This window comes from Phodopus roborovskii, unplaced genomic scaffold, assembly GCF_943737965.1.
Source record: "Phodopus roborovskii unplaced genomic scaffold, PHOROB, whole genome shotgun sequence".
Taxonomy (NCBI): Eukaryota; Metazoa; Chordata; class Mammalia; order Rodentia; family Cricetidae; genus Phodopus; species Phodopus roborovskii.
Window position 1 is genome coordinate 20,757,072 of NW_026126571.1, and position 16,377 is coordinate 20,773,448.

The window sequence follows — 16,377 nt, forward strand, 5'->3', positions numbered from 1 at the left end:
GGGTGGCAAGGCCAGCCACAGGCTCTGTTTGCATCAGTGCCCCCAGTCCTAATAACAGAGAACTCGATGAAGGAATGGCTGTGCCTAAAGGTGACTTTGGTCATATGAGGGAGTCATGTAGAGACGCAACATCCACATGGGACAAGGGCTTCAAAGACTGGCACAGGAAGAAGCCATTCAGCTTCCCGGGTCATCACAATAAAGGACCTGTCTCCTTGAGGGACTGGGGTGGGGGTAGCTGCAGTTACAGGAAAGGGTGACAGGAGGAGGGAGTCTTGTTTCCGAAAATGCCACTGCCAGACCGGCCCATGGGTGGATAGGACTGTGGGGGTATTTTCTTCTCTCTTGGAAAATTATTTCCTTTACTTTTAAGACTAGTATAATGTAATCATTCCTCCCTTCTCCCTCCAAACCCTCCCTTACACTCTTCCTTTGCTCTCTTTCAAATTCATAGTCTCGTTTTATTGCCTGTTATCATATACACATATGAGTATATATGTACATATATATATATTCCTGCATTTAACCTGCTCAGTCTGTATGCTGTTGCGGGGCTGACCCTTTAGTATGGGATAGCCATTTGGTGTGATCTTCCCTCGGGAAGACTGCTTCTCCCTCTCTCAGCATTCCTCAGTTGCCTGGACTTCTTTGTGTGGGGATAAGGCTTTCTCCTAACCTTGTGAGCATGTCTATTGGTCTATTGTTGTCCTTGTACAGTCTGTGTTTAGGCAGTCGTTGGTGAGACTTTATGAATGTGGCTTCTGACATTCCCTGTAGACATAATACCACAGCAAAGTCCCCGTTTCTCTGGCTCTTTACAATCTTCCCACCCCCTCCTCTACAATAATCCCAGGAGTAGTGGTGTACATGTGTCAGTTGGAGGTGGGCTCCACAACTCGGAATTTTGATTGGTTTTGGTTTTCTCTAATGGTCTCCTATTTCAAACACAGGTTTCTTTGATGAGGATGAGGACTACACTTATCTGTGGGTATAAGGACAGATATTTATTTAGAATGGGGTTAGGAATTACACTGGTTTAGTAAAGTGGCGATTAAAGTTTTTTCTTCCAAGATCTTTCATTTCCCTGGGTAGTTGGCTAGTTTTCCAGGACCAGGCATGACTTCCCTTAAATTGTCCAATTTAAATTCCCTCTAATTGTCTTAAGTACAATTAGAGAGCTGTTGGTATACATGTATAACCAAGTTATACATACCACTACTGTACCCTTAGGGTAATTGTGCCATGCTGGTCATTGTGTGGTTTGTAGGCATCGTAGCTGGGTAGGATTGTTGGTTACTTCCCACTGGAAGCTTGCATGACACCATGCCTCATGGTACCATGACATCTAGTCTTCAGGGAGGTTTTCAGGTCTGTTCCAGCTCAGGGGACTCTGTGTCCTGTGTCCAAAGTGGACAGTGTCTTCAGCAATAAAGAATACTTTCCACCTCTGAGTGGCAACCAAGCACAATAGCAATAGTCTGTGTTTTGAAGTTTCTTGGACAACCCTGAACAACAGCATGGATAAAAGGGTTCCCCATGCCTCCTAGTATTGTTTTCATTGTACTTGTTGGTCTATGGTTCTTGGATGGCTCATTGTCAGCCCTGATGGAAAATTTCATTTAAACTATATATGTATATTTAATCACGATTTCCATAAATCATGTGTACTTTTAGGTAGATAGTACTATGATTCCTTGTGGCCTTTTAAAGAAACCCTTATTTTACCATCCTTTCTCCTTCTGTATTTTTCTCCCTCCTTCTCCCTAACTAGAACCTTCCATTTTCCTCATTTTCTGGATCAGATCACGTGTACCCTGCTATTCCACTCTCTATTGTTTGCCTAGCCTGGCCCTGCAATGGGCCCCTTTATTTACTGGTTTATACAGTTAATCCAGGCTATGTACTTACATCTGAAGATTTAGAATCAGGAGTGTCAGATGAGAGAGAACATGTAATGCTTGTCTTTCTGGGTTTGGGTCACATCACTGAATATGATCTTTCCTAGTTCCATCCATTTACCTGCAAAGTTCATGCTTTCATTTTTCTTTACAGCTGAATTGTATTCCATAGTGTATCTGCACTATATTTTCACTATTTCATCAGTTGTGTTGATTGTAGGGCATTTAGGATGCTTCTATTCCCTAGCCATTATGAATAGAACAGCAATGAACATGTCTGAGAAAGTATCTGTGGTGTAGAATGTCCACCAGTACTTTTGCATATGCCAAGAAGTGGTATACCTGGGAAAAATGGTAGAATGATTTTTAGCCTTTTGAAAAATTTCCACACTGATTTCCAGAGTGGCTAGATGAGTTTGCAATCCCTCCAAGAGTGAAGGAAGGTTCCCCATCCCCCACATTTATTGTCACCTATTTTGTTGATCTTTGTTGTTCTTACTCAAAGTTTTTATGATGTGCATTACCTTAATTGCTAGTGATGATGAGCATTTTTTGAGACATTTCTTAGTCACTGTTGAGTAATGACTGATTTTGGAGGACCCAGCCTACTAATACCACCCCTGAGCAGGTAGTTCCAAGATGTATAGAAAGAAAGTTGTGGTAGCCATGGAGAGCAAGCTAGGAAGCAACATTCCTCCATGGTCTTTGCTTCAGCTCCTTCCTCCAAGTACCTGCCTTGAGTTCTTGGTCCCAGCTTCCCTCAAGAATGGACTGCGATGATAAACCAAATAAACTTCTCCTCCTTAAGTTGCTTATGGTCATGGTGTTTATCACAGCAACAGAATGCAAAGAACTTACTGAAAGTCAGTTCTGGCATGTTGTCATTGACTCTCCTGGTTAAATTTCCTCCATGGCTTATTCACTTGTGCTAATGAAGCCGTGGAGATGTCTGCTCAGAAGTCACACAGACAACAGGACTAAATCAAGTTTCAAAGCCTGGATATCCAGGCCCCAGGCTCTCTAATGAAATTGGTGGAAAGGTCCCAAGTGTGGCTGGTCCCAGTAGAGTTTACTGGAAGCTGTAACAAAATATAGATTCCTAACCCCTATCCCTGGAAAGATCTACTTGGTGAATCTGGAAGAAGCCTTCAAAGTCTGTTAACCTGGACCTTTCCAGGACTCTAGTGTACACCCAAGGATGGAGGCACTATCTTTGCCTCACTGGGTTGGGGCAGGCAGGGGCCATTGGGAAACAGTACTCTGTTCACACACAGCAGAGGTTGTGAAAGTATGCACAGCAACAGAATGAGAGGGAGAGGACCCTGAACGAGAAAGAGTCTGAGACACCATTGGTGGCACTGAAGGACACAGGTGATGGTGCACTTCTGGACAGCAGCCTTAACATCAGCAGCAGCCCAAGTCCCATAACCTCACCCTCCGGGCACTAGGCACTTTAGCACAGAGAGATGCGGGATTAGGAACCACACACCTGGGAACAGAAGCTCCTGGGATAGTTTGGAAGAGGAACAGGCCTCTGCAGCCCAATAATCCCCAGAGGGACCTTTTCGTGGTCCCTCACAGCAGATAGGATTAACCCATAACCCTTTTCTCAGCCAGAAGGTCTACAGAACTCTAAGGCTTGTGTATGCTCTCTCAGCAGCAGAATTTGCCAAATGCAAGGGAAGCCAGCATACCATGAAGGTCATGTGTCTGTCTCTCCAGATGTTGACACGACAGACACTTGCAATAGGAACCAAACAAAAGCTAGGCAGCTTTCAGTAAGAGCCTGCCTATCACTGGAAGGGTTAGCTAAAACAAACACCATGGGAATAATTCTCCAAGACACATTCAAGGTAACTGAAACCTATCACAAAGTCTGAAATCATCACTTCCCAATTTAACTCAACAAACATTTCCCAAGCAAAATGCAATAATGAACCACCACGAGCAGAGAGGTGACATGGCAGAATCTGCTTCTAGGACAATGCCCTGAGCATATTGCCGGCCCTCCCTGGATGGGGGTGGGGTGCATAGGAGAGAATTCTTCCACTAGACCAACCTGTTTGGCAGGGCTGGAGGTCACTCAGGAATATGGAGGCAGAGAAAGGGATGTCCACCTTCCCTTGAAATCTCATAATTGAGAAAGCTAATATTTTATTCTTTTCCTTAGAACAAACTGACCCATCTTAACACAGAGATGAGTCAACACAGGGATGCGCCACAGAGGCAACAGGGTGGTTTTCCTGAAGCAGCTGGGCAGCGGCTTGCTACTTGTGACAAAACCTCTTGCCCTTAACAGAGTTCCTCTGCGAAGAACCAGAAATTTGTCATCGCCACCTCTCCAAAAGTTGGTATCGGCGAGGTTAAGATCCCCAAACACCTGAGTGATGCTTACTCCAAGAAGCAGCTGTTGCACAAGCCCAGGCACCAGGAGGGCGAGATCTTTGACACAGGGAAGGAGAAATAGCAGATTACAGAGCAGCACAAGGCCCATCAGAGAACGGTGGACTCGCAGCTTTTGCCAAAGATCAAAGCTGTTCCTCAGCTTCAGGGCTACCTGCGGTCTCAGTTCTCTCTGACAAACGGGATGTGTCCTCACAAACTGGTTGTCTAAATTGCTATCAACCTAATTAAACAGCTTCATATGTTAGCAACAACAACAACAAATTTACTACTTGGCCAATGGCACCATGGCAACCCAAAGACAAGTCTTATGGGGCCCCCAAGCAGGGAGTCAGGTAACCTATGGGGTTTAACAAATTGCAGACATGCTACTTTTATGACTCACAGATTGGAATAGGATCAAAGAATAACTACTGTCATATTCCTGTCAGGTGCTTGTTCTACAGGAGGTGAGAGGCCAAGCTTTCACTTAGAAAAAGAGGCACAAGCTGTGAGTGTCTGACCTCCCACTGGAGAAGGCTCCTGGGAGAGCTGTCAGCCCCAGCATCTCCTGCCTGGTTGGCTTTTGGCCTCTTACAAAGGAAAACCTCAGAATATTCTCACGATGGTTGGCATTTGAACCTGTCAGCTCCGGGCCCACATTTCACACAGTTCTGGCCTATCATCCAAATGTGGTCTCCTTATTACTTCAAGTGAATTCAAAAGTGGCTGTTCTTTTAGGCCCTCAACTCCAGCACTTCCTCAAAGACTTTGCCCTTAGTTTTGGGGATTGGTCTTAGTAGTTGAGTTCCATATGTATGATGTTTAGAACTAAGATAATCCCATGGACATAGTTAAGTAAGTGATAGTGTTTGTCCCTAAGAACATCAGTCTACTCCCCACAGGGAAGCGGAGAGAGCAGGGATTTAGAGCCATCATGTGACGCTGGTGTTCTTTGAGTCAAGTCCTGGTCTTATGCATCCTTGTGGGCCCATAGCTCCTAGTTCACTCTTTGACCACAAAGAATTCCCTGATCCACAATGACCAAGAACTTCTTAAAAAGTGATATTCTGTAGGGCTTTGATCAACGTGGCTTTGGTGTCCTGTGTGTCATGTGCCATAATGAATGCTTATTAGTCTGATATAATAAAGAACTTTGTATATGCCACTAAATTTGTATTAAATAGCCCCAACTATCCTTTCTTCAAGTAAGATCTTATGATTCTAGATCCATAAGTAAAATTCCAACCTAATATACTAGGGCAAATTGATATTGTAGACATGTAATGCTCTTCCTAGCTTCCTTAGGATAGAAAAGTGCTTTTAAGAAATACATTGGGTGACCTAAAGGTCACTTAGAGAAAGAGGAGATGAATTTGAGCCAATATCGAGTATTTCAGAAAAGCCCCCAGTAGTGGCATTTGCTCAACAAATATTTATGGGATTGTTAATATGAGCAAGGCAGTGTGTGATGCCCGGTAGTTCAAGGAACACCCAACACTTCTACTCAGGGATATTCTGTTGATTTACTGTCAGAGTACTTCACACTCCATTAGGAAACAAACAAACAAAAACATCCAATTACTAAGTCATTAGCACTGCCTTTAAAAATCGAAGCTGGGAAAGCAGAGCCCTAGATTGGAAGGGCCCTTCGAGACCCACACGGTTCCTAACTTCACAGATGGAAGAACAGGCCTGTGTAATAAAGAATGGGGGAGTGCTGCACGTGCCTGCACAGAAAGATGAGGGCTATACATCTGTGAGGAGAAATAAGTTGAAGAGTGCCGAGGGCAATGAAATCCATTAGCGAAAACAAAGTGACAAAGGCCTCAGTACCCAACATGTTTTTACATTTTTAAACGTGGGAGGCATATGTCTTACAAGATGACAGGGTACATACAATGGGAAGGGGTGGTGGACTCCACTGTGAGTTTATGTATTATAGGAAATTCTTACTCTCAGATTAACATATGCTTTATGTGTTTGGTTTATGTGTGCATATGCATGTGCATATCAGTAGTCAAAATCAAGTTTCTTCCTTGATTGCGCTACAGCTTACTTTTTGGGACAGAGTTTAAGTGAACCTGGAGCTCACTCGTTAGCTAGACTTGGCTGGCCAGCAGGCCCTGGAAATTCTCCTATCACTTCCCTGGTGGTAGGATTAGAGGCATGTGCAACACTGCCTTTATGTAGGTGCTGGGGTTTTGAATTCAGAGTCTCAACCTTATGAAGCAAGCAGTGTACTGGCTGAGCCATCTCCTAAGTCCCACTAACGTTCAATTTCATGTACCTCCATATTGTCATAACAAATATATACATATCTGTATGTATAACGTACATATATCCTCTAACCATTTTATGATAGGAACATGTACTGAGAAACGTTTGTTAGACAATGTGTGCTTGTGCAAACATCAGAGTATACTTAAACAAACCTAGATGGTACAGCCTATCACATACATGTGCCATATGGCCCATTCTGATAGTATATGTTGTCATAGATCCAGTCCATTTTTGGTAGAGGTGCCATTATATGACACATGACTACAATGATAAGCAGGCAAATATATACATAGAAAATCTGAAACTTTAATTTTTGAGACAGAGTCTCATTATGTAGACTTGGCTGTTCTAGAACTCATTATATAGACAAGACTGGTGTAGAACTCAAAGAGGTCCACCTGCCCTTACCTCCAGAGTGTGGGAGATGTCATTCTGTAAATATGTTTCTCTTATTGGTTAATGAATAAAACCCTGTCGACAAATAGGAAGGCAAGATAGGTGGGACTAGGAGACAAGAAGTATTCTGGGAAATGTAATAGAGATTCAAAATGTAGGGCCAAAAGAGAAGAACTCCAGACCCTCTCTCTGGTAAGTTAAGACCACATGGAAATACTTAGATTGATAGAAATGGGCTAATATTTAAGACAGAGCTAGCTGATAAGAAACGCTAATAACAGGCCAACAGCTTTATATCTAATACAGTGTCTCTGTGTGTTATTTGGAGCTGGTTCAACTGTGAGACCAGGCTGGCAGGAAACTACTCATAACACAAGACTGGTGTAGAACTCAAAGAGGTCCACCTGTCCTTACCTCCAGAGTGCTAGGACTACAGGTACAAACCACTGTAAAATCAATGTATGATTTTAAACAAATAGAAAAGAAGTCTTGAATGCTTCCTTGAAGGTTAAGAGTTGGCTTGCCTCTGGGCATTAGGACTTTACTTCTAATGCCTTCTTTTGGAGAAGCCTCTGCCCTTGTTGAGCTATGGTTTCCTTATTGAGGCAGAGGCAACAGTAGTGCCTATCTGTTGGGGTGTGCTGAGACTCCGAGAGTTAGCAACTCAAAGCCCACTGAAGACCCTCAGTGGGCAGCAGCAGCAATAGTGACAGCAGCCCATATGATTACTACCTAGCAGAGAGCTTGGAGGGACACCTGCCTTGGCCATGGTGGGCTCCATCCTGCCACAGTCCTTTCTTCTCCTAAGAGAGAATTCTAAGAGAGACTCATGATGCCAAGGAGAGAGGCAGAGAGTTTAAGGTGATGGCATTGCCTGCCTTCATGACAGGTGTTGCTGGATGGCTCATGCTCAGACATGATCTATGCTTCTAGTCAGCCCGAGTGATAAGACAGTCTTCACTGTGTGTTCATTTTTCAACAGTTCCTGTCAAATGCTATTACAGCCCTGGGGTTATGTGCAAAGAACATAAGTCATGGAAGTTAATACATTCACCCTTGCTCACCACATACACACAAAATAAAAATATGCCCCCAGACTGAAAGTCAGAAGGTCCCCTCCCCTCTGGAGCAGTCCTAAAGTGCAGTTTACCCTCTCTGACAGGTATCTCTTCTCAGTAAAAAAGAAGAGCTTGGGGTCTGGGGGTCTGCTTATGGGACTTCATGCACACTGCACCCCAGCAAGGATCCTTCAAGGCGGGAGGGTTAAAGACTTGCAGAGATTTTTCTGCTTTTGGTACTCACAGTATGATTTCCATATTGGAGGCTGGTATTCCTCAGCATCTAGAATGAAGAGAGAGATCACGTCAGACTGCATGTCAACCTGCCAGTCTATGTCTTCCCTAGAGGAAGGACAGCCTGTCAACTGGACTCAATTCCAACCCCTGGAGCCCCTCTGCACATGAACAGAATAGTTCCAGGCACAGAGGCGGAACGTGAGTGGTAACTTGTGGGCCCAACAACATCATCATCTTTGGAACACTACTGTGACAGAATAGGCAGCTTAACAGTTTTCAGAATATAGTAAATGTAATATATAATATATACATAATATACATAATAATACATAATATATATTAAAGTAATTAACAATTGTATTCTCTAGCGATCCTTTCAAAATATATTTACTCAACTTGGCATAATAAACACATAATTTATCCCATAGTGTACAGCCAGATCTTTAGTCCATCTATTAAGACTCGAGGGGAGGATGTAGAGTGGCAAGCATGAAGTATTAGATGTGGAAAGTTGTGTATCCAAAAGCTACTTCACTGCGTAACTCCTGGGCCTGACGGCAGAGGCACGGATGATGCCATTGGGATTTCATTATCTCCTTTGAATTAACGTCAACGTGTGACTTAGAATATTTCCAGATGTCGGATGAGAGAGTTCCAAGTCAGGATGAAGATGTTCTTCATCACCCTCAGAAGCAGGCAAGAGGAGGCAATGGATGCTCCCTCAGCTCCTGGCCTGGATGACAGTTAATGTCCTGTGCACTCACAGCTGTGAGTCTAAGGAAGCCCATGCCTAGACAGGCATGGGGGCGGGGAGCACCCCAGGATACATGTCGTTCAGAAGGAAGCTCCAGTTTTCTTATTGAGCATCTTTAGGTACCCCTGCTGTGTGCTCCCTCTCCCAGCCGCTCTGTCCTGTCCCTATCCTTGTGCTTCTGCACTGTTAGGACTTCCTACCTGCCTGCCTGCCTGCCTGCCTGCCTGCCTCCCTGCCTGCCTGCCTTCCTTTCTCCCTCCCTCCCTCCCTCCCTCCCTCCCTTCCTCCCTCCCTCCCTCCCTCCCTCCCTCCCTCCCTCCCTCCCTCCCTTTCTTTTTATCCAGACAGGGTTTCTCTGCGTGGCTTTGGAACCTGTCCTGGAACTCTGTAGCCCAGGCTGACTTCGAACTCACAGAGATCTGCCTGCTTCTGTCTACCGAGTGCTGGGACTAAAGGCATGGGCCACCAGTGCCCGGCTCTGATAGTTTTTCTCCTTGAGAAACAGATGTACTATTTATTGATCAATACCAACCCCAATGTGATAAACTCCCCCCCCAAAGCCCTACTCAGTTATGCTTGTGTAGCTTAAAATTTTATTTTACAATGAATATCTTGTTTCTTTGGCTTAACACCTTACAGACCCAAAGGTCATTGTGTACCCTTTAGAAATGGGTGTATGACAGTGCAGTGCACTGATGGTTTGTATTGTGACCAGACAAACACTGGTATTAACTCTTTAAATACTTTTACAGATTTATTTATTGTATGTGTAAGATTGTTTTGCCTGAATGTGTGTATGTGCATCACACATATGCTTGGTGTCTAGAGGTCAGAAGAGAGTGTGAATATGGATGACTGTTAGCCACCACACCCATGCTGAAGATTGAATCTGCAAGAGTAACCAGTACTCTGAACCTCTGAACCATCTCCCCAGCCTGCTGACGTTACCTCTTAATACCGGTGCCAAAGTAAGAAATAATGTCTCATAATAATGAGCTATTAGCCGACATATCTGGATCATTTCATCCTATTTGCACCATACCTCAATGTTAAACATTAGCATGAATGTTTATAAAAGACCTTCTTAAATCAAACAAACCAACTTGCTGAGTTTACAAAAAAAATTCTTAACAAACCATCCCATGCCTCTTCACCAGAAAAGCCAGGTCCTGTGTACGTGAACATGGATAACGTCTCCAAAGGGGTTTCAAATGTAAATAAAAAATCAATACAGGCAACTGTGTACATATATTTGAGCACACGCATTAACTTCACACGGGCTGCCCTTCACACTCTGTAAACAGTTTCCTTTCACTTGCTTCCTGTTGTTAACCCAGCTCAGAGACGAAGAAAGCTGTCCTCAGGATCTCAACAGCCCTCAGGATCTCAACAGCCCTGGTCCAGAGCCTGCCAACGTCTTCCTTCTGTGTGTGAAACAGACTTCACTGTGGCCTGCTCTATCTGGAGCCTGGCCCCTATGGGTCCACTGTGTGCATTTCCCCATTGCACAGCTCACGCTGCCACACCAGCCTCCTTGTTCTTGGAACAAATAATGCCTCTCCGAGTCTGCGCCTTTGCCTGTGGACTAGCTTCATAAAATGCTCCCTAATAGATTCTGACATGGCTCATTTGTCCCATCATGGAGGGCTCAGGCCAAATGTCATCTCCTAGGGGACTTGCCCTTAACCCAGTCCCTCTCATATCACACAGTTTGATTGTCTTCATATCTTCTGTTACCATAGAGATTATTTATGGATGGTGTGTGTGTTTTTAATGACCGCTCTCGCCCCACTATTTGTCAAACTCCATTAAAGCAGGAGCATTAGTTCACTCACTTTGGCATTACCAGCCCTCACAAAGGTGCTGGCATATACCAGGCCTTCAGCAGACAAACCAGAGAAGCCCTAGTGGGACAACAGGGAGCACAGATGACTCCCAAAACCTAAAACAAAAACATGTTAAATAAATGAAGACATTGGTGAGCCCGGGAGAGGTGATGTACGACTATAATCCCAGCACTCTGGAGGCAGAGGCAGCTGATGTCTTCTCTGAGTCTGAGAATGGTCTGTTCTATATAGTGAGTTCCAGGCCAGCCAAGGCTATGTAGTGAGACACATCTAAAAAAGATCCATAAAAACTATATAAATTTATAATATAAGTATAATCCATATTTATAAATGAACTCTCAGGGCACACGGCCTTCCGCAGACAAGCACTGCTAAGTGGCGTGAAACACACAGCTCCTTCCTGTCCCCTACCCTGAGTATTAAGGTGTCATGGGGATTCACTGAGTGCTTTTGTGATGCTCGATGCTCCCAAGAGAGAACTGTGCTTGCCATGAAGTCCCTGATGTGGCGGGCTGCTATTACTATGTCACTGTGATGTCACCCTGTCCCGATTCTTCCCAGGTGGCTCACTGCTATTGTCTTTACTCTCTCCTCTGCAGCCATCGACTGTCTCCATCTCTTCAAACCTGGAGCCTGTAATTAAGTTCCAGGGCTGTTGTCATGGAAGTTTCTTTTTCATATAAAAGAATTTAAATTGAGAGGCCATTTGTCATGCTTCAGTGGAACGACTATAATTACCTAGGCCTTTGAGACGTGTTTCACACACCACTACAGTACACTTCTCAGTGGCCATGGTCAAGGGACAGATCACATAGTAATTTTAATAGGTCATAACAAATCCTTAGTTGCCTCCAACACCACCTCGCTAACAATAAAGCTATTTGCCCAGACTCTCCCAATACATTTCCATAATCTACTTCCCTCTTTGATGATGGACTTTAGTCTTGAATCATCTGACATTTCATTTTATCTTTTTCTTTCTTTCTCAGGAATCTCATGTTATGTATCCGAGGATGACCTTGAACTTCCGATCCTTCTGCTACTGCTGGGATTACAGATAGTCACTACTACACTGGGTTCAGCACCCAAGGCCTCCAATATGCTAGACAAGCACTTTACCTGCTTAGCTACATCTTCCATCTCACTTTCCCTCCTGTACAGGAGTAGGCCTGTAAGGTCATTTAGTTCCCTCATTACTTGGCAAATGGGTGAAATGAGACACAGAACTATTAGATGGCTTCCTCGATGTTATAAAGCAAGTCAGAGGCAAAAAGAGGGCATTGGTCTTCAGGACCTGGATGTATCATTCATTCTTGTCAGGGAGGACCCTCCCACTTACATATATTGAAGTTAAAAAATAACACTATCATATAATTATTTTGACCCTTGTGAAGCTTGAAAGAAAAACTGAGTGCATAGCTTCCCACTGAGTCAGGGTGAGACACTACTGGATCTATGCAGATTGTCCATGCTCTGTGGTTCAGGGGACAGCATCCGGGGTGAAACCATCTAGAGTCAACATCCTACTCTGAGGACTCAGGCAGATTATCTAATCTTTCTAGACTCAGCTCTTTAAGTTATCAAACGAGGCTAAGAATGCTCCCCAACACAGAGCATTAGGACGATGGGAGGGTTCACATGTACGAAAGATTAATCTGTAATGAGGAAACAAGTATGCTTGAGGTCAGTATAACCAGAGGAAACATAAAGAAAGGGTAGAATAAAAAAGTAGAGAGGGCAGGGAGATGGAGAAAGATGTGTAAGGCTTGGAGTCCAGACTTCTAGAATCCCACATAAAGCTAGATGTGGTAACAAGACAGGAACCAACTGATAAAGGGTGTGACTACAGGAGATCCCACCTCCAAAGAGGTGGAAAGTGAGTACTGAAAAAGCTTGTCCTGTGACTTTCATGGCACAAGCATGTTCTCCACCCACAACAACACAAAACACAGACAAAGGTTCTAAAAAAAAAAAAAAAAAGAAGAAAAGAAAAGATAAAGGGTGGTCATGTGAAAAACTATGAGAATAACTAACGTGAAATGATTTCTTTTACTATAAAGTAAGTTCTATGCTTAATGCTATCATTATCTTTAATGGCAGAAAAATATTCCTGCCACATTGTTACTAGCAAAATTACAAAGCAATCAATTTATTATTAAGGAAAGGTTCTTTCTTTCCATTTTAGATACCATCCTTGCCTACAGTCCAGCCTCTCTCAGAAATACTAACTTTCCTGTCTCAGACTCCCAAGTACTGAGATTACAGACATAAGTTACCAATTCTGAGCCTCGTATTTTTAGCATGGGTGCATGCATATACATGCATATTCATGTGAGTGCATATGTGTGTGGATGTATGTGTGTGCATGTACTGTGCAGACAAAGGTCACCTTTGAGTGTTGTTCCTTTGGTGACATCTGCCTGGTTTAGAGGCTGTCTCTCACTGGTCTAGAGCTAACAAAGTAGGTAAGGCTGGCTGGGCAGTGAGCTTCAGGAATCCCCCTGTCTCTGCTTCCTCAGAGTTGGGATTGTAAAGGTGGGTCACCATGCCTGGCTTTTTAAAAATGTACATTCTAGGGATCAAACTCAGATCTTCTTGCTTGTTGGCTATCACTTGGTGCTATCACCCCAGGAGTAAATAATCAAACAAACTAACAATCATATTCCCAGAAGCACAATTATTAAAAATCCATTATTCCTGGCATTGAATGGGCAATCCTATTTTTCTCAGATTGCTTACCTGTGTCTTGCGATGCTCTGTTTATATTTATATTGCTTGTATGGAAATGAAAAGGAATGGGAAATAAATTTGGAGGAGTGCTAGGTTTGTTGTTGCTGTTTGTTTTTAACGCACTGCCTAAATAAAGCATCACCTTGAGAAGAAGTTGATAGAACGGGAACAACAGAAACAGCTCTTACTTAACACAGACAGCCTTGGTGCTGATGCAGGAAGAACAGAGGTTGAAGGAGAGAGAACACAGAGCCATTCCTACTACCCTAGCCCAGCTTCTGAAAAACTTATGATTTAAGTGCAAATCAACCGTTCCAGGCAGGCTGGGAAGCAGCTATCCCTTCTCACTTAAAAGGGATAAAAGCAGGAAAAATTATAGATGCTTAGGAAATGATTCAAAACTTAGAAAAAATGGGAACTAGGACCAAATGAGATTATCTATAAAGAATCTGATTAATACTTTTGGGGAAGAGGGAAGTAGAGTGTAAGAGTAAGTAAGGGAGGGGAGAGGGAGGAGGAGAGGAGAGAAGAGGAGAGGAGAGGGTCAAGGGGTCCAAGTAGAACTTGAAGGTGACCTTGAGGAAGCCATAGATACTGAGCACCTGAACCTTGAAAAGATGGCACAGTCATCCTGGTCTTGTGGGAATGAGTCCTGAGAAGCCGTTCAGTGTGTGAAGCAGGCTGGGGCATGGGGGCCCATAGAAAGCATGTGTGGGACATCATCTTTCTAGATGAGGTGAACTGCAAAACCAACACTTCACCAGAGATCTCACTAAACAAAGAAGTAGTGCGCACTTACTGTTGAAAACAGGGACGTAATAATTTAAAAATGTGTCATTTTAAAAGTCTCCTACCTCAGGAAAAATGGGCCATTAATAGATTTGCGTGAGTCTTTACAACTTTAGCTCTGTGTCTAGTTACACTGAGAGTCTACGAAATGGTCCCATGCTATATATTAATATTTGGTTCTGCAGTTTGCCTTTTGAATTTTAATGTTATTTCTCTTTTTTTAAGGCAAGGTCTCCATAATCATTACTGCTCCTGCCTCAGCTTCCTCGGTGCTGACACAGCAGCTGTGTGGTACCCACCCAGCAGCGCTGGCTGCTGTTTTCATAGGTAGGCCTTTTATTTCTACACCTGCACACAAGCATCTATGTTTCTTTTCCTTCATTTATCTAAAGCTTGCTCTCAGTGTATGTGTTTCCTAAAATGTAAATCACCTAATTATGGTCAATTTCCCAAAGATAGACATTACAACCTTTTGTGGATGGAAACAATGATATGACTCACTTGTGTTGTATTGTTCAATGGGTGGAACTCAGGTCAGTGAAAGTCTATGCCCTTTGCTTTCAAAAGTTTTTGTTAAACTACTTCACAGAAAAGGTTGTGTTAACTGGAAACCTCAGAGAAGTGTGCAGGAAACCTGAGCTCCTTACACCCCACAGCCTGAGCTCCCTATACCCCACAGTCTGAGCTCCCTACACCCCATAGTCTGAGCTTACACCCCACAGTCTGAGCTCCCTACACCCCACAGTCTGAGCTCCCTACACCCCACAGTCTGAGCACCCTACACCCCACAGTCTGAACTCCCTATACCCTACAGTCTGAGCTCCCTACACCCCACAGTCTGAGCTCCCTACACCCCACAGTCTGAGCTCCCTACATCCCATAGTCTGAGCTTACACCCCACAGTCTGAGCTTACACCCCACAGTCTGAGCTCCCTACACCCCACAGTCTGAGCTCCCTACACCCCACAGTCTGAGCTCCCTACACCCCACAGTCTGAGCTCCCTACACCCCACAGTCTGAGCTCCCTACACCCCACAATCTGAGCTCCCTACACCCCACAGTCTGAACTCCCTATATCCTACAGTCTAAGCTCCCTACACCCCACAGGCTGGTGTCAATCTATATCTTAACCTGTGATGTCTGGAAGATTTAACTATAAATTCACAGGTAAAACTATTTGCAGAATAGCAGACGGAGACAAGAAGCTCTTGCGGAAACATGGCTGTGACCTGATGTGAGAAGACACGAGTCCTGAGGGCTTTGTTGGCTGCAGCTGGAAGGCTGTGCATCCCAGGATTTATGGCTCTAGAAATACGCCACCGTGATAGAATCACCTGAGGAGCAAGTGTAAAGGAATCTGGGGACAGATTAATGAAGAAAAATGAAAGCTGGCATACGTTCTCCTTGGGTAAGTGACAATCGAAGAGGAACGCTGTAAACATCAAGGAGGGCCAGGCTTCCTTCCCTTGGCTCAGTGGAGGGTAACAAGAGCAATGGAAACACACAACCAGGCTTTGGAAAAAAGAGGAGTCAAAGACTCACTGGTCCAAAGAATGACCTAACAAGGAAGTTGGAGGAGACCTACCCTGAGAATATTTTAGATAAACCTGTGTATTTGCATCAGGGGATTTTCTGAGAAATAGGAGGAGGGTAGGTTGTGTTCCTCCTCTGCCGTTCCCTCTCACAAATGCCAGCCCTCTGCCGCCACTTTGGATTTATTGATGCACACATTTTCAAATGGGCTGCAGTGGGCTTTTTCCAGGGAGGCTGGGTGGAAACAGGTTTTTCAATCAATCAGTCCTGGAGCAGCCACACAATGAAATGACACTTCAGGATTTGTAGCATGATTAGCTTAATGGGCCCAGAATGGGTTGGGATCCAAATGAAAGGAGACGACAACAACAGCCGGAGTCTGGCGCTGCTTCTGTGTGCTCTGCAGTTGTCTGCAACAGGACTGCCCAAGCTTCTGAAGGGTTGAGATGCTCATAGGGCTGCAGTGCAGC

At 44.1% G+C, this 16,377-nt stretch overlaps 1 protein-coding gene across 2 annotated transcripts in view; it reads right to left on the reverse strand.

Annotated features, from left to right (window-relative positions):
• Chn2 (chimerin 2) overlaps positions 1-16,377 on the reverse strand; it is a 247,883-nt gene that overhangs the window by 108,972 nt on the left and 122,534 nt on the right. Inside the window, exon 2 of one of the 2 annotated variants that reach the window (XM_051202776.1) lies at positions 8,262-8,300. The exons of the other annotated variant lie outside the window; for it this stretch is intronic. Within the exon in view, the coding sequence (XP_051058733.1) occupies positions 8,262-8,300 (39 nt within the window). The remainder of the gene's footprint in view (positions 1-8,261; positions 8,301-16,377) is intronic. 2 annotated transcript variants of the gene reach the window in all.